Source organism: Aptenodytes patagonicus, chromosome 5, assembly GCF_965638725.1.
Source record: "Aptenodytes patagonicus chromosome 5, bAptPat1.pri.cur, whole genome shotgun sequence".
Taxonomy (NCBI): domain Eukaryota; kingdom Metazoa; phylum Chordata; class Aves; order Sphenisciformes; family Spheniscidae; genus Aptenodytes; species Aptenodytes patagonicus.
The window spans coordinates 50,790,249-50,808,557 of NC_134953.1; the positions used below are offsets into that span (position 1 = coordinate 50,790,249).

At 46.9% G+C, this 18,309-nt stretch overlaps 1 protein-coding gene across 6 annotated transcripts; it reads left to right on the plus strand.

The window, feature by feature from the left end:
* Positions 1-8,325: 8,325 nt before the first annotated feature.
* Positions 8,326-17,929, plus strand: LOC143161098 (uncharacterized). 6 transcript variants are annotated; one of them, XM_076339705.1, is made up of 5 exons: positions 8,691-8,786; positions 9,097-9,196; positions 11,330-11,403; positions 14,363-14,549; positions 16,019-17,929. In XM_076339705.1, the coding sequence occupies exon 5, from the start codon at positions 16,131-16,133 to the stop codon at positions 17,295-17,297; it is 1,167 nt and encodes a 388-aa protein (XP_076195820.1). In that variant the 5' UTR covers positions 8,691-8,786; positions 9,097-9,196; positions 11,330-11,403; positions 14,363-14,549; positions 16,019-16,130; the 3' UTR covers positions 17,298-17,929. The 6 variants fall into 6 exon arrangements, with proteins under 6 accessions (XP_076195825.1, XP_076195820.1, XP_076195823.1 ...); XM_076339708.1 differs by lacking the exon at positions 9,097-9,196 and adding an exon at positions 9,746-9,893; XM_076339706.1 differs by lacking the exon at positions 8,691-8,786 and adding an exon at positions 9,746-9,893 and having other exon boundaries at positions 8,840-9,196.
* The last annotated feature ends 380 nt before the right edge of the window (positions 17,930-18,309 follow it).

Here is an 18,309-nt window from a genome sequence, read left to right on the forward strand (position 1 = left end):
GCTGGACCTCTGCAGTTCACTTCAGCCTTATTTTTTATGATTTTTGTAGTATCGCTGTTGGAGATCAGGAAGAATAAAAGGGAGCATCTGTCTTCTCTTATAAAACTAGAAGTAAATGCATAACACAGCTTAATTGAAATTACTGACTTCCCCAGATAAGCTGGATGTAACTAGATCAACAGTGATCTGGTTAATATAGAAAAATGACTTGTGTTATCCAGTGCTCACAGATTAGAGCACTGAGGATGGAGTGGCGAGACACTGATAGCGAATCTCCGTGGGGAAAGAAGACGATGTAGATTTGCTGCTGCCACAATAAGGATAACTTGAGCAAAAATGAAATCCAGTAGTGCAACCCTAGAGCAGAAAAAGGAGGGAATGAGGAACTGGTTTTAACAGCACCACCCCTGGGGTTTTGGTTCTTTGTTGAGTTTCTTGAGCAGTTGCCTGCTGTTCTGGACCTTAGTTGAAGGTGTAGGCGCAGTATGATCTCTAAAGTTGTGGAAGAAATGAAGTAATTTAGGAATATAATTGAAAACACAACAAGTCCATTGAGCTGAGCTGAGTGCTTTGTCCTTGAGTTCGGCTGGAAACCTGTAACATTTGAGGGACACACTAGAGGAAAAGATGACTATTTAAGGAGCATCTGGAGAGATGGGCTTCAGATGCCCTTTTCCCTATTTACGCTTATTAGAGATGAAATTGAAGTGCAGCATGATTAAAGTATGCATATAAAGAAGAGCTTCCACAAACAAGAAAACATAAGCAATGTGGGAAGGAACAGAACTGCAAAGAGAACGAGAGGAGCAAAACCAAACACGATGCCAAACTGCAAAAGACATTTCAACAGCACCTAATTAAAACTGTTCACATTTGCAACAGACAGAAGGTAAAGACATTCACTAGGAAACAGAGGAAAGGAGGAAAAGCATTAAGAGGAGTGATTTAGTCAATCACAAGAGATTCTGGAAAAATAGCAAGCTTGAGCAAAGGCCAGTTGCAGAACATGAAATGCATTTAGAGTTGGGGGGTTATTTCCATTTGTCTTGCAGCAGAACTGACTCCAGCTGGTAATAATGAAAAATATAATGTGCAGCAGCCCCTGCCCACAGTGCCTGCAGCCTATGGGGAGCTGGCACCACCAATGTTTTGTGTTTATCTCCATGCAGTGATTTGAATAAGATCACATAGCAACCAGTCCAGGACTGAGAAATCAACTCAGTTCTCCCAGGTCCCGCTCCAATAACTTAACCACAAGATTATCTCCCACCTTCTTTTGTTAATTAATGAACCTTCATCTTTTGGCTTCAGAAACCATAGACACAGCAGTAACAGTGAGGCTGAAAATCCAGCATGATACCTTTGTTAGCGGGATGAACTAATAACACTTTCTCTCCTGAGACACCTTTCAAAACCTGACATGTTCACCACTGGGTTCATCTGGTTTCAGATGTGTAGCAGAGCAGCACCAGCTTGAAAGTGGAATAATCATGACAAATGAGTCCTTAGCCGTCTTTCAAAGAGACTGAATCAAATCTTCACTTGTGTGACAAAAACACGGAAGATGAAAAAACAAGAAGAAACTACACTGTACTTTGCTTGTATCTGTCTAAGCAAAATCATTTTAATAATTGGTGAACATGGAATGAAAAGTGGTGAATAACATTTGAAAGGGAAAAGACTGTCGTGTAGTATGTCTGAGAATGAAAAGGGGAAGGTTTTTTTTTCTTCTTGCGGTAGAGCCTTCACTTTCAGAAAGAGCCGTCTAGGTGAAAACTGAGCTTTCTTGCTAGAGAGAGGCTGATTTATGTGTACACAAGAAATCTCACTGTTCAGAGATAAGACACCTAAGTGCTTCGTTAATGATGAATGATGAAGCAGCAGTCAGAGCTGTAGGAGGGAGCTCTTCATTAAGTAAATCAGGAGCTGTCAGAAGCCTTTGGTAACCCACCAGTCTAGATGCTGCCTGAGATCCAGCCATCCTCTCCTTATCCACCCATGATGCTACGCGGAGATGCCATAAATCACTTGTACAGTCCATGAAGAATTACCATCAGACCAAAGGTGCGTGTTAAACAATCCCATGCTGGGGCGGCAGGGGGATGTTTGCTTTTCCCTTCTGCCTGGATAGGTCTCAAATAATTAGCCCTGTGTCAGTGGATGGCAGCCAGCAGAGATGTCTTATCCCTCCTAACCCCCAGAGCAGGAGGGTGCCCAAGGGGCTGGAAGTCCTGCTCAGGCCAATCCAGGTTACTCTCTCGCCTTTAGCGTGTTTGTGGTTTGGCCGTGAGGACCAAGACCAGACAGCACTATTGTTCCTAGCCCTGACACTGAGACATGAGCAGTGTCACAGAGAGACAAGTGGCCCAGGCATGTGGCTGTAGTCATTGTCCACCCAATAATGTCATTTTTGCAGGGGCAATAGGAGGAGGAAGAGCAGAATCCCCCCCGGACTGCTGCCTTCTCGGGGAAGTGACTGATGAGCCTGGCAGCCTCTGAACAAATATTTCTGATGCAGAGAATTCACTTGTCAACTTGGAGGAGCCCCGAGAGGAAATTTCCAAAGCAGATCTGTCGGAGATAATGACACCGCACAAGGAAGCCCTCCTTGGGAGGAATGTCTTCAGAAGATGTGGTGTGTTTGAAAATACGATGCTTCTGTGTGTTCCTGTTGATGAGTTAAAATTCAGGCAACCGTGGCTGAATTTTTTATCTGTGAGCTGTAACAGATGAAGCACAAGGAAGCAGTGATTCATTTTTTCACCTTCCCTGATGCTTCCTTGGTCAGTCAGATATTTTTTACCAGAGCAGAAACCTCTTTTTAGGCCCGAGATAACTCGCCATGTTCTGCATTGTCCAGATTACAAACCAGGGAATTTTTGTGCATCTGGATGTTTGTGTAATTGCCTAATGCTGTGAAACCTCATCTCAGCTGAAACCTCTTAGCTCCACTGTTAGATAAAAAGCAATTAACAGTAACTATAACCAGAAACACTTTTAGTGTGAGGACAGGCAGCAAATGGCAAATAGATACATCAACAAATCTGTTTTTGCCTTGTACTTTGCTGTCTGCAGTCAATGGGTCATTAATTTTTATATGGGTACCATGTACTTATAAGCGGTTTGGGAATCTGAAGTTATTACCTATGACAGTGGCTTTGATTATGTTGGCTGCTCTGCATTGCCCGTGATCCGTCGATTTAAGAGCCACCCAAAAGGGTACAGCAGCCAGAATCGCACCCCAGGGCAGTCCTGGGTACCTAAAGGAACCCAGGCTGTGTCCTAATTACTCCTCACACTTGTTGAACCTCTCAAATATGTTGCCTCAAAACAGGGCTGGGTTTGTAAAGCCATTTCCCCTCTGAAAGCTCATCAGCATGCACACTTCATAGGTGTTGTTCAGCTAGCTCTTCTAAGTAGCAGTATTTTATGCTGTCAAATATGAAATTGGCTCAGGTCAGAAATTTTGTGCTGAGCTAGCCAATCTTTGTGGTTTTCACTAATTAAATCTAGGACAGATAACCAATAGATTCTTCAGCTGAACAAGAATAGCTATCTTAACCTTTTTTTCCAGGTGTTTTCTGATCATTTTACATTTTCTGATTCATTAGCTCGAGTTTCAGTTCTCTGGGAAAAAAAAATGTAGGACAACATATTTTATTTGGCAAGTTGATCGTTTTATATAAAATAAGGTTTACTTTCCGTGTGAAGTTGCAGAGGCACTTGTAGAGTATATATGTGTAAAATGATGTGAATAATGTTAGCTGGATTCATGCAAGTGGTGGGTTTTAATCTGAATAACTGCAGAGTTTCAAAAAAAGCAAATACAGAGATGTCAAGAACAAGATTGCCCGTTACCACACGCTGCACTGGTGCAGTGCTTCGGTTATCAGTTATTTTTAATCTCTCTCTCCTGGATTGTTTGGCGTTAGCCTGTGTCTCCAGATAATCTATCAGCTATTACCTGTTTAGTTTTATTACATTTTGTTCCCTTCTGCACTCATTCAGGACTTCATTTGCTCCCACCTTGCAGACAGTTTTAAATGTTAAGCTTGTTTTCCTACCAGATGGAGAATAGACGCCTCTATTTCAGGTAAGCGTTTTGCGATATCTCCCCGGTGTAAGAAGACGATACTGTGTTTGTTACACTTCAGGTCAGGAAGGCTGCTAAATGCAAATCAAACCAGACCTTTTGTGCCTCATAGGTTAGAGGGGTTTTGCTGGGATATTTGTGTGTTTGATGTAAGTTGGGCGTCCTTCTCTTACAGTCAGTATCTGTGGGCAGTGCAAAGGGATTTTGCTGGAGCAGTTCAGCTTGGAAAGCTATGATGCTGGCACGAACCTTGCCAGTACTGCCATGGCCACCTCGTATGCGTGGGACGGTACAGGTTCATCTCCCTGCCAGAGAAAGGCTCTTACAGAGTGTTTGCAGGGCTGAAGGCAAAGCTTCTCTGCTGCCCTGAGTGTGCCTAGTCCCACACGACCATTTTCACTCCAAGTTTCTCTTTCATGGGAGATGACAGACTGCAGTGGCTAAAAAATGGCCAGCCTGGGCTCAATAGCTGCCTGTTGGCAAGGGATGTTTACGTCTTGACTCTTTCTGAGGATTATAACAAAGAAAACTAAAAAGGAGCCATGAAAAGGCATTAATACAAACATGCAAAGACAGGCACTTTGGTCGTCCCAGCAGTGACCAAAACATTCAGGGCAGAGGGATTCTCTCCGTTGAATGATGTGACCTTTGTGAACACTGTCCCCAGCACAGTCCTGCAAGTGGGTGCGCAGATCCCAGCAGCGATGTGAGAGGGATCCGTTCTGGTGGCAAGGGACTGTCTCCACTGATCAAGCTGTGGTCCAATAATTCATATAATGAGAGTTTGCACACATAGGAGAGAGGGGAAAGTAGGTGTTTCTATAGTTTTTCATTTTTTCCCCCTTGCTCCTCTTATAAAGGGTAAGTCTGCTGTACAAGTTTCCCGACAGCTGAATGCAAGCAGACTGCCTTTCTTATCTCCATTTGCCCCCTTCTGTGCAAACGCTTCAGTCACTTCCCTGCAAATTTAATGTTTTTTCAACTACTGACTCATTCCTCTTCCCCACTCTGCAATTATGAACAGATGTGCTGATGTTTTAAGTAAAATGTTTTGTTTTAAAATGTGCAACATCCAAATTTACCAAAAAAAAAAAAGAAAAAAAAGAGACAGCTCCCTCCCCAAATTCTCTCTGATGCTAATTATAGAAATCTCAGCTCTCCAGCAGAAGCATCAGTCAACAGAGGTTTCGGCTCTTTTTAGAGGCTGAAGCTTTGGAAAAATATACTGAGGATGGTGCATACAACTGGGAGATGTGGCAGGTACATGCTGGAGGTGAATGCTGAGTGTTTGGAAACGCAAACAGATTTCGGGGTCTGCCAGTCCCCTTCCTCCCCCAGCACCTAGAATATTGCATTGTTGGTTGGTCTTCAATTTTAAATCATCTAACGGTATGCTGTCAAGACACGTGTTGTTTTCATAGAGTTGGCACCAGAAGTTATTTTCTTTTTCCAGCTCAATTTAGAGAAGGGTAACAAATATTCTGGGTTTGCTCTGAAATTTTTTACAGGAGGAGATCCTGGATTATACATCACGGTTGCTCCTGCAATGAAAGTGCATCTACTCTCTCAGAGTTTCAGCCTGGTGATGTTTCTGGCTGTTAGGATGAAACCCCAGACTCTGTCCCCATCACAAGAAAGGGTTAGAATATGCTTGCAAATTCATTCCAGCACTGATTTTTATTAGGGAATCTTATTTACGTACGGCATTCTCTTCTTGCACGAGAAAGCTGGAGGCGTTTTTTTTCCTTCTAATGCATTTTAGAGGCGATCAGACATTTTCTAATGGCTCTCAGGTAGGTATAATTCAGCCTGTTCCATCTCTGCGTTTTCCAAAATAACATTGGAAAATTATTTGGGTTCCTGCTTTTTTTGGACAATCATTACTCTCACTTTTTCCAGGTTGACCTATAAATGTCCATATGCTGCAGGATATCTGCAGTAGGTGTAGGTTCCTTTGGAGACAGTCTTGTGTGGGAGACAATATGACAGCTCATCTGCATAGCACAGGCATCATACCCCTGACTTGATGTAGCAAAGAGTCCTGGATCTGGAGGCTCCTCCCATATAGCCTGTATATTTAGGGGATTGCTCATATACACACACACGCTGTGCACTCACGCTCTCTCGTGCAGTCATTTTTCTGTTATCTGTGGGCAGCTCAGCTGGTTTGGGAATAAATCACAGCGTGCAACAGGCGCGGCAGACTCCAGCTTGGGGGCATGGCCTCTGCTGTAGCCAGACATCCACGCTGTATCCAGACATCCTGCGTTGTTAAAAGATGTGTGTTAATGTACAGCCGGAAGTTTTTATGTGAAAAACTTTGCGTTGACTGTGTGTAACAGCAGTGATGAAGGCTGTACTGATAAACTGGTGGAACTGATGTCCCCAGGAGAGTGCTCAGTCTTCCAAATGCCATGACTTTCGATTAGGAGCTATAAATTGTCCCTAGAATCGTTGAACCTATGTAAGACTCTTGGGGGGAAAAAAAAATCTTGAGAAGCTGGGGTGCAGGTTGTCGGCTTGAAATTGGGATGAGGTGCAGGAAAAGGAGCTGTGTCACACCACGCCTCAGCATCCCTAACCCTGTTTCCCTAACCCTGTTACAGTTGCATGTCAATGATTTTCACCGGGCAGCTAAAGAATTTGTGGGCATTTAGGTGGCTTTGTACCAACGTATGGCCAAGTCAGGTGTTTATTTTAAAGACCTCCAGCAGACAAATATCCTTCCCATCTGACAGGTGTGTTTTGGAGAAGGATTGAGCAGGTAGGCTTGAACACATAACGGAGATAGGGCACTTTTATTCGTTTTGGAGCCCTTTGTGCTCTGACAAGGTGTTTTCCATGGCTAAAGACCCTATAGAACAGTGTGCTCCTCCTGTGAATGCAGCGGTGCCGTCTCCTGTTGTGTTTTTTGGTGTTTTGGAGACTCCTGTGAGCAGAGGCTGCTCTCTGGCTTCCTCAGCCCCACGGAGGGATGTGGCCTGCGCTCACCAGATGTGCGAGGAGGGGGGACATCACGGCCATGAGGGGCTGTGACAGGCGACTGATCTCTGTCAGGCATAGTGGGGGAGTGGTAGGCGTGCTGGCATTGTTTGCTGTCAGGTTTTCTGGGCCTGTGTACAGGGTGCCAATGGGGTGGTTGCCCTGGGTGTCAGTCAGACTACAGCTGTGGAAAGATGAGCTGGTCTACGGGTGTGTCAGCCACACTGAGGGGCTGTAGTGGGAGCTGGACTCTGGCTGTGACAGACCTACGGGAGGGTGACAAGGGCTGGTCTTTGAGTGACAGTCTCACCGGGGGTGGTTGTGTCAGCCTCATGGGAGTGTGATGCTTCAGGGGACAGGGGTGGTGTCAGCGTGTCAGTCACATTGGGGGTTGGTCCCTGGCTGCGTCAGTCGCACAGGTGTGTGTGACAGCGCAGCAGCCTCAGAGTCTCAGTCACACTGGGAGAGTGACGAGGCTGGTCCCTGCCTGTGTCAGTCGCGCTGGAGGTGTGACAGGGGTGGCTCCTGCCCGTCTCAGTCACACTGGGGGTGTGACAGGGGCGGTTCCTGCCTGTGTCAGTCACACTGGGGGCGTGATGGGGCGGTCCCTGCCTGTGTCAGTCACATTTGGGGTGTGTGACAGGGGCGGTCCCCAGCTGTGTCAGTCACAGTGGGGGTGTGACGGCAGCTGGTCTCCAGATGTCAGTCACACTGGGGGTGTGATGGGGGCTGGTGTCTGACTGTATCAGTCAAACTGGGAGAATAACAGGGACTGGCGTCTGGGTGTCAGTCACACTGGGGGAGTGACAGGGGCTGGTCCGCGACTGTGTCATTCCCACTGGGGCAGTGAGGGGGGCCAGCCTCTGGCGGTGTCAGTCATATTGGAGGTGTGACAGGGGCGGCCTCTGGCGGCGTCGGTCACATGGGAGGCGTGGCAGGGGAGGTCCCTGGCGGTGTCAGTCACATTGGAGGTGTGGCAGGGGCGGCCTCTGGCGGCGTCTGTCACATGGGAGGCGTGGCAGGGGAGGTCCCTGGCGGTGTCAGTCACATTGGAGGTGTGACAGGGGAGGTCTCTGGCGGTGTCAGTCACACTGGGGTTGTGACAGGAGCATGTCATTCACACAAAGGGTTGTGCGAGCAGCTGGCCACCAGCTGTGTCAGTCACACTGGAGGTGTGACGAGGCTGGTCTCTGGGTGTCGGTCACACTGGAGGTGTGACAGTCACACTGGAGGTGTGACAGGGGCCAGCCTCCAGCTGTGAAAGTCCCGCCGGGGGTGTGACAGGGCCCGGTCTCTGAGTGTGAGTCCCATGAGGGTGTGGCGGGGGCTGATCTCTGGCGGTGTCGGTCGCTGGAGGTGTGACGAGGGCCGGTCCCCCGGTGTGTCATTCACTGGAGGGTTTGAGGGGGGCCGGCCCCGACCGCAGTGGGTTGCGTCGGACTGCCGTTCGCGCGCGCAGCGGTTGGTGACGCGGGCGCTGCCCGACAGCCGGGATGCGGACGCCGATTGGTGGCGGGAACTGTCCGTCAGGCCGGGGCGGGGCCACGGCCGCGTCATGAGCGGGGCCGGTTTGTTTACCCCCTCCTTGCAGATAGTGCCGGCACGACATGGCGGCCGCCGGCCGGGCCGCGCTGTGAGTGCCGCTGCCCTCGCCCGGCGCGGGGGGAGCGCGGGGGGCAGCGCACGGCCCGGCCCGGCCCCATCGCCCACGGTGAGGGGGTGCGGGCGGCGGGGGCCGCTGCGGGGAGGGCCGGGCCGGGCCGGGCCGGGCCGCGGGCAGTGTGAGCTTCCCGCCCGCCCATCGCCCTTTTGCCCTGGGAGGAGCGAAGGCCGAGGTGGGGCAGGCCCTGGGGGAGAGCGCTGGGAAACTCCCCTCGCGGGGTTTTGCGGTGGCTCGAGTGAAGTGCCGTGTTTCAGTCAGAGCTGCTCGTTCGGTTTCCTTTTTAATCAAAAAAGGAACTCGGAGAGAGTGTGTGTTTTCCTGGGGCACCGCTAAAAACGTCCCACTTACGCTTAATCAGGTACTCCAGTAAAAATCCTTTATGCTGAATGGTCATTTGAATAGATCATCGAATGCTCTTCTGAGTCAACCTATTAATCCAAGAGTTACAATAAAAACAAGTAAGTACAGATCAAGGGTATTGAGATAACTGTTTAACAGGTACAGATTTCTCCTTTAACTCTTTAACAAGCTTGTGTACACATTTTGTGGGTTTTCAAAATTAAGCATGTATAAGGTACATATGCAGATAACGGATACATCTCTTCTAAAACCACAGCCCGCCATTGCAGGAAGCCATAGGGCATGGATGTTCTTGCATATGACCTTCTGTCCTGCACCAGAAAGGTCAGGTTATTGCTTTGCAGACTCCTTTGCAGTCTTCCATGTCCAGCACTTGAATTGAGCTGTCAGAGTTGAGCTGGGGATGTTAGCAAAATCACACACGAGTTTTGCATAGAGATTTGTTGGCAATCTAGATCGATATGTGCAAAGGAAAATGCAAGTTTGAGAAACAAGAGCATGCCAGAACATTACTACTTGACTAACATGCTTTTTGCAGTCCTTGCTTAGTTTCCTCCTATTAATTGTTCCATGTTCTTTACAGCTTGACTCTAGATTTTGTAACTGTATCTGACTTTGGCTGTAGTTAGGACTTGTTTTCTCAACAGGTTCGTTTCTTCCAAACGCCTTTTTTATGAGATGCTAGTTGACTGGGGCCCAACGACCTAGAAGATCCTGGCAAGCTTCACGGAAAAAAGCATGTTATGATAACAGGCTGGAGCTGGCTAGAGACAGTGAAACGATTCCTTGCTCCAGGTGATTTGAGAGAGGACAGCATCAGAGATCCTGAACCTTCTTTTAATCGTACTCTCAGCAGGGTACTGCTGGACTGTTGGCTGCTTGCTCTCCCTCTCTGTGGCTGTAGCACATAGCATGTGGTGTAATCAGCTGTGGTAGGAGAGCACTTGCTGTTGATGGTGTTCTTGCAAAATTCAGTATCTCTAACAGTAAACAGCTATTGCTAGTCTTTCATCAAGAGTTCAGTGTCCTGAAGGGAGCCCATCTTTCCTCTGGGGAGTTAAAAGTTCGAGCTTCAGCCAAATATCAGTTAAGTCTCTCTGAATTCAGCTCTTACTTAGAAGAAAACTTGGGGGTTTTTTTGTTTTGTTTTATGTAGAAGAGTCTGAAGCTCTCAGATGTTTAAGGTGTTTATGGCAGTCCTAAAAAAAAGTAGCCAGATGTCGGGAGAGAAACCTATATGGGCAATAAAAATTCAAATTTGATTGGATGTGATTTTAAAGCCTTCATAAAATATATTAAGCTCCCATTGTGACAGCAAGGAAGTTTGCACTTAGTGAATTTAACGGAAACATGGGAGTGTGGAGTCTGATCCTTTAAAAAAAAAAAATATTCCAAAGCAGATGTAACTGACAAATAGTAGGTGGCAGATACTCATCTGTCCTGACAGTCTCTTCACTTTTAAAACATAAAAGTGAGGTAGCATAAAGAAAAAGAAGGATTTGGGATCCAGATATTTCTGTTGGGAATATAAATGTAGGACGGGTACAAAGCACCAATAACATAATTTTAATAGGAATCATATATTGTAAAGAGATAGGTGTTTCACTTATTTTTTTGCCTCCTTCCCCTTGAGGATTACAGCTTATTTTTTGCATGTGCTGGGATAACTCATCAAGGCTGATGGGAAACGCTTAGAATGCAGATTTTAATGAAATCACGTGCTCATAAATACAACATATGAAATAGAAGGCAGAGTACATTTTAAATACCTCAGTATTAGGAGGAAAAATTAAAATATGTGGAACGTGATAGAGCTAAGTATATTAGTCTGAAGACCAACCTGCATGAGATAAGATCTCCAAATTTCATTTTTTATTTTAGGTTAAAAGGGCAACCTTAGTAGAGTGGCCTGCTCTTCATTATTGAAAGCAAGAGGCTAGTTTTGGGACCATACTCATGAATTTTATGAGTGTGTTGACACTTTTGTCGGTCTAAGTGTTGGGGTGTGTACATGCTGGTTTTATTACCTTGCCATAGAAGCCCTTTTCTCTCTCCTCTCAGACCAACAACAGAAGACTGAATAGAGTTGCCCTGGGTCCTTGATCTAACCCATGAGACACCATTTGGAGTGTTCTGCATTATGTATTACTACTAAAGTATTTTCAGTTAAACTGACATCTTAAATGCTAGCTTTGCCTGGCAGATAATGAAATTCTTGTTTCTTTTCTAAGGAAGCTGACATGAAAGAAGCCAACCATGAGAGGTCACAGGAATTTGTACTGCCTGTCTCCACCATTACTAACAAGTAAGCACTATATGGTACCATAGGATGGAGGTGGACTTTGTTTCTATTACTGACAGTTGTCACGCAGGTGAGAAACACTCAGGTGACTCCAGACAAACCTCAGAAAGGGTGGGCTGCAAAGCCAGCCCGCAGCCGGAGGTGGAGGAAGATTACTCACCGCCTTCTAGTCCTGGGTGCATCCTGCTAGACCTTCAGTCAGACAAGAAATCCATATAGAACTGCAGTGCCAAGAAGAGGAGACCTTGGAAACTTACTGCTGGAAGCGTAATTCAACCAACCCACCAATTTTGACCTGCAGCGTGAAGATGAATGTTTAGAATGCTGTTCCTCAGAACACTCTGAGGAACCTCAAGAAGGGATAAGTGAGGATGATGAAAGCATCATCCCTATTGATGCTTTGGAGGAGGAAGAGGAGGAGGACCTGCAGCCCATCTCTGGAGATGCTTTGATCATTTCCTCCATGATCCCTATGAGGAAGACCATTGTTTGCTGGCATTGGGCCATTCCTTGGCAGCTGCAAGAGGAAATGCTGCCATTGTATCAGGTTGAAGTCAAAAGAGATGTGCAGTTGTTGGATATGATCAGGACTAGCTGGACTCATCTGGGCATCTACGCTTGTAAGACTGACATGTTAAATTAGAGCTTTTGTGTGCCTGTGGTCTCCAAGTTACAGTGTTGCTGTCTAGATTATGAGCACCCTCTGGGGTTGGTTTTGCAGAAGTGTCACTGTTAGGCTACACAGCCCACTTGGCCAGAACGACTCATCCATCTCTTCTCTCCATACATCCTCTCATGTTGTAGTGCATTAGCTGTAATAAGCTGTGATTTGGATTTTTTTAAAATGGCCATTTATCCTCTGCACCCCACACAGGCATGCTTGGCTGTGGCGATATTGGTGCTGTATGTGCTTATATATTACTCGAGTTTTCCTTATGAGAACTGATGAACAAGGGGAGGGTTGTGTGCTTGTCTTGCACAAGGGAGGTGGAAGGGGTATGTGATTCCGTGCGTCTTGGGTCTAGGTGGAAGAAAGCCTTCACCCTGCCCAGCTACTGCATTCCAGTAAGAAACGTCTAAGAATTTTAAATTCAGAAAAACGGTAATAAAAATAATGAAAATCTTCTGAGGTTTTTTTCCTAGTTTGTGAGAGTTGGAATGACGGTTCTTTCTCTGCAAGGTTCGCCATACTAAGCAGCATGTGGGTTTCTCATGGATCCAAGGACTGCCATTAAAGGAATGTTGTTAACTTATTTTTTAACTGCCTGATCTGAAGAAACTGAACTGCCACTTACTGTGCTCTCAAAAGTAGCTCGCTTTTCCGTGTGAAAGGAGTAGGTACGTTTCTTTTCCTCACCCTCAACTCCCAGCAGAGTAGTTTCTGGTTTCATGTTTATTTTTAGAGAGATTTGTGAGATCACAAAAAAGCAGAGTATTTTTAGAAAGATCTGTGAGATCACAAAAAAGCAGAACATTGAGCATTTTTATATACCATATTTGCATATTTTGCTAGTAATGTACACTCTTGTTCATTTTTAATTTCAGTTCTGTATTTGCCGCTAATTGTAGAAGCCCATTTCCAAAAGTGAGAGTTTTGTTTGGCTGTCCAGTGTGCAACATAACTGCAGTGTTTAAAGCAGGAGCAATCTCTGCGAGGTTACACGGTGATGTTGGAGAGTAGTTTTGACTACAGGAAGCGCAGAAGTGGTCAGTACGGTAACGGGGGGACAAATGCAGAGCGCTAAGGGGACAGGGTCGGGGACCACTGGTTGAACAGAAGCTGTTGGGGGCTTCCCAACGGTGCTCCTGGGGGATTGGACCTTGGATGACTCCTGTTGAACGGTTACGTTATTGATGGGAACGTAAAAGTGGACATGTGCTGACGGGGAATATGAACAGGAGGGAGGGCTGCAGAGCCATGGAAGAATGAGAAGTCTTCCAGAAATGGCAGTAGAGAAACGGTGAAAATTTCTGCTCCAAATTGGTGGGTAATCAGCTATAAGGGATGGAGGAAAAGAGCCTGAGAATGCCTACAGGCTGTGATCCTACTGTGGCTTTGAAAAAGGCAAATGGGACCCTAGGATGTGTCGGGCAAAGAACTTCCACTAGGAGTAAGGAAACGGTGCCGCTGTGAAAGGCCCTGGTGAGACTTCGCTGAAGATACCGAGTGCAGTTCTGGGCACTCAGGGTAAAGAAATACTCATTCAGGTTGGAAGCGAGGCACAGAAGTCGGGGACGTGGACAGAGCCTTCCTCACAAGAGCAGAGCCTATTTCTTCTGACAAAGCAAAGCTTGAAAGTGAACCCAATCGCTGCCAAACTTCTGCGGGAAGACACACGGTTATTGCCATTGCGGGGGGGGTGGAAACACCCCGTGAATTGCTGCAGGCTGGAGCTGGGGAGAAGGCTCCAGTCCCCCGGAGCACCGAGGGTTCGGGAGAGCCTTTCAGCAGGAGCGGTGGGAAGGGCACCTGCTCGCTTTCAGCCAACGCTTGACCCACCGGGATGTTTCTCCGCACCTCGCGGCCCCGCCGGCAGCTGCCGCAGCCGTTTGAAACAGGCGCCGGACCCGGGAGGGGGCTCCCGGCCCACCCCCGGTCGGCGTCGCCGGAGCGAGGACTGGCGCGGGGGGGCTGCCCGGGTCCCGCCCCGCTGCTGGCAGCCGCCGGCCGCTGCGGGCCTCGCCGCGCTGCGATTGCGCCGCCGCCGCCGGGGGCCTCCGCGCCGGCGCGAGGGGCTGCGCGGTGGCGGCGGGGCCGAGGGCCGCGGGGCGGGAGCCCCGCAGGTAGGGCGCGGGCAGCGGGGCCGCTCCGCGCCGCAGCGCGGGGGACGGGGGCGGCGGGCGCGGCGCCGGCGTCTCCGCAGCGGGACGGCCCCCTGCGGCAGCGGGAAAAGTTTGGGGTTTCATTCTGCCTGGAACAAAAAATCGTTCGTTTATTTTATTTTTATTTATTATTTTTAAGCCTACATCGTGATTTAAATATCCCCCCCCGTGGAAACCGGACGGGCCTTTGTCAGGGAGTTTTCCTAAGCCAAGCAGTGCCAGGCTCCCTTGAAAAGTTTTTTTCTTCGACAAAGGAAATAGCAGATCAGTTACACGGCTCGGGAGCCGGCGGTGTGCTGCTGGAGGTGCTCAGCCCCTTGCAGGAGGTGAGGAATAGTTCCTGTTCTCATGCGCGCGTTATTAAATTAATGGGAACGGTCGAAGTTGGGGGGTGACTTGAGCCATTCTGTTCCAGGCAGTGACTAATGAAGAAGACTAATTCAGCTTGTTCTCTGTATCACAGCAGAAGAAAGCGCAGCTTGTGTCTCAAATGAAGCTGGCCTTTCTGAGATGTGAATAAGACCTTTCACTTAATGCACATTGCTGTAGTGCCCTTAGAACTATTTAAACCTACTGAAACTAAATAGGCAATCTTTATGTACACATGTAAATACAGAAATATGTCCATTTTTACATATATGTTTGTATAGATATATGTGCTCATATTCAGAGGAGTCTCACCTAGACAAAAACAGTCAAAAGGAAGTGAAGAAACAGTGGGAGCAAAGACAATATGGAAAAAGTGGGTGTGAAGGAGAAGGTGGGGGTTGGAGGACCAGCCAAGGTGTCCATCAGGATGGGAAGAATGCACTTTCTGAGGTTAGACTAGTGCGTCTAAACCTGAATGCAGGTTTAAACCAGATGAGTGAAAGCTCCCTGTGGAGCTGCCGTCAACAGGCTGCCTGGACAAATCCAGAAAACCTCTTGCAAATCCACACTTTGATACGGCATAAACGAAAGCGTCTTCTTCACAAGAAAGTTTGTGACTCAGACAGGTATTTCTGACCAATTACCATTGCTCATATTTTCTGCTAGCAAGGCTGGTCTGCAAAGGGAGTTTACCCAGAGAATTTGAAGCTGTTCATTACTAGCTGTGCTTTGAAGCCTGGGAGGACGATTAGTAGTCCAGTTTCTGGACAGCTCTTTCATGCCTTTCCTTGCATATGTCTTCTTTGCATGGTGCTAGCTGGCAGTGGCACAGGGACCCCAAATATCCTCAAGACAGTTACAATAATGCTGGTCAGGATGGGAGGCTAAAGGTGCTCCCGAGCTCTCCAGACCCCCCTTCCATACATTGCTTCTGGTTTTGGCTGTTTGGCTGACACAGTTTCTGGGTCTCATTGCATTACCTAACTGGTTCCTGAAAAAAACCACCTTGTGACTGGTGCTCCTAGTTCGTATTTAGCAAGGTAAAAACAAGGATTAAGCATGAATCCTCGGAAAAAGATCTGTGGTGGGGGCAGCTATGGTGTAGGACTTGCTGAAAGTGTTTGCACCCTAGAGTTCTGAAAATTTCTCATCTTTAGGTGAATTTAAAATGGAAATTATCAATTTCTATTTGTAGTGAAGGCTGGATTATGATAGAGGATTTATCGTCATTAAACGTAGTCTGTCTGTATTTTGTACGCTGAATGTATATTTTCTACATACATAATAGTAGATGATTCTGTTTCTTCTACTGCATAACTAATAGTCTGTCCCATTCTTTTGATCAGAAAAAAATCTTCACTGTGATAACTTTATCTTATGTTAATATCAGAAAAATCACTGATGAAATGCGTGTTTTATTTTCTAGGGAGGACTGTAAAGAGAGCTGAGAATGAGATGGACTTACCATGAAAGAGCAGAAGCTCTTGGTATACACATCATCGATGAGCTGCAGATGAACACAGCGTACGCCTCAGAGGATGAATGTCAGCGTGGACTGGGACTCTGAGAATAACATTTTTGACACAGATGAGAAGCATTCAAATTATTCCAGAAAGAACACTAAGCAGGTGGGCCACACATCTAGCCTCCAGAAGGAGGTAGACATGAGTTATTCGCAGACGTTCAGTCCTCGTTGCAACTCTGCTGGACCTTCAGGTAAGCAGGAGCTTCCTGCAGAGTTGCAGTGTGAAGACAAAGAAACCTATGAGACCTACTACCAGAAACAAGGTGAGAGTACACCTGGGGTATTTGTCCCCTCCAGTACCAACTTTGACCTGCAGTGTGAAGATAAATATTTAGAGCACTGTTCCTCTGAGCGGTCCAAGAAACCACGGAGAAGACTATGTGACGATAATGAAAATACCGTTCTTGCTGATGTGTTTGATGAGGACCTGGAGCCTGTCTCTGAGGAAGCTTTGCCGTATCGGTGCAAGAAGTGTGGTTCCTCTTTCAAGGGTATGAGCGAGCTGCAGGAACATAAGCGAACTCACCTTGTGGAAAACTCATACCGATGTCCCGTCTGTGCCAAAGAGTTCTTCCGTGCAGCAAATTTGCGAATGCACAAGCTCATTCATTCTAGTGACAGGCCACACAAATGTCCAGAGTGTGACAAGGGTTTCATTCGCACAGCTGATGTCTGGAGGCACCTGCGCAATGTGCACAAGATAGAGCGCTCCATGGTGATCTTGGGAAATGGCATGGCTAGGAACCCGTGGTCGATAGTGCACCGTAACCAAAACACTGTTGAGTATGCTGATCAGCCTTGTGCAGAAAACCAAAAGTCTGAGGAAGACGACTATAAACCTTATGCCTGTCCAACATGCGGCAAAGGTTTCGATAAGCCTAACCTGCTTTCCAAACACAAGGTGATTCACCGACAAGACAAGCCCTATAAGTGTCAGGAATGTGGCATGGCGTTCGTCCAGCTGCTCAGGCTGAAAAGACACCAGCAGACTCACTCTGGAGAGCGCCCCTTCTATTGCGAGGAGTGCGGAGGGACATTCACCCGGCTGGCATCGCTCCAGCGCCATCACCGCATCCATACTGGAGAGAAGCCCTACTCTTGCAATTACTGTGGCCATTCCTTCACCGAGTCAGGTACCCTACGGAGGCATGAGCGCACACACAAATTGGACAAATCTTAATTCTTAGTTCATTTGTGATTGTGGTCTCCTTGGTTGCTTCTTACCTGAACGAGGCCTGCTCAGTTGGGCTGGAGAAAGCACTCCACTGCATGCGCTCTGGCCAGTCCAGACCCACTTCCCAGCAGTGGCTGATAGGGAACACTACATCATGGAGATCTCTGGAACTTGTACTGGTAGAGATTGCACTCACTGGCTTTAAACTGGCTTTGTATGAAAAAATAACCTAATTACCCGTGAGTAATGAAATGTGAGACTTGAGAAGACTGAAATCACTCACACGTGCTAGCACTGTCTCAATTCGCTGAACTGACGATGCATCAGCTTGAGCTTTTTGCAAGGATGCATGGGCTATGAGACTTCTCTCTGCAGTCTTGGTCACTGGATAAATTGGCCCTGCCCTCTTGAGTGTGATGGCTCTTTGGCACTGGGTTTGGTGATCTGTTGTTGCAGGTCTTTGCTAAGTCAGAACAGTACAGAGTTGTCCCTCTATCTCTTCTCTCCTTGTATTCTGCTGAGTTTTTCTTTCCATTACTTTTTTTTATTTGGAGGGGAAGTATCATGTTGGTTATTTAAAAAAAAAAAAACCAAACCACAAAACAGTTCCTTAATAAACTCAACAGTTACCAGCTGTATTTCATAAATGTTTCTATCCAAGGGAGTACCGATCCCTTACGCACTTCTGTGTGATTAGTTGAATGTCTGTTAATAATGGAAAAAGCTTTATTTTCGCTATGACAGTGCATGTTCTTGGGGTGAGGGATTTGAATACATTTGTGTCTCTGATGGAACTGTGCACTCTAAATCTGTCCAGCTGAGTTTTACAGTAGGAAATGTTTGAGAACACAAAATTCAAAGAGCAGAAGACTAAATTTAAGCCACCTTTGCTACTCGTTGCATAGGAATCTTCTTCATTTAAACGTTTTCACACATAAGGAAACTTCTCATAACAAAACCGTGTTTTGTGTTCTGTGACGTGTCTGAGTACTACCCAAAGTGTCTGCTAGACTCTTCA

Coding starts and splice junctions, on each gene's coding strand:
- LOC143161098 (XM_076339710.1), top strand. CDS start 16,131: ATGAATGTCAGCGTGGACTGGGACTCTGAGAATAACATTTTTGACACA.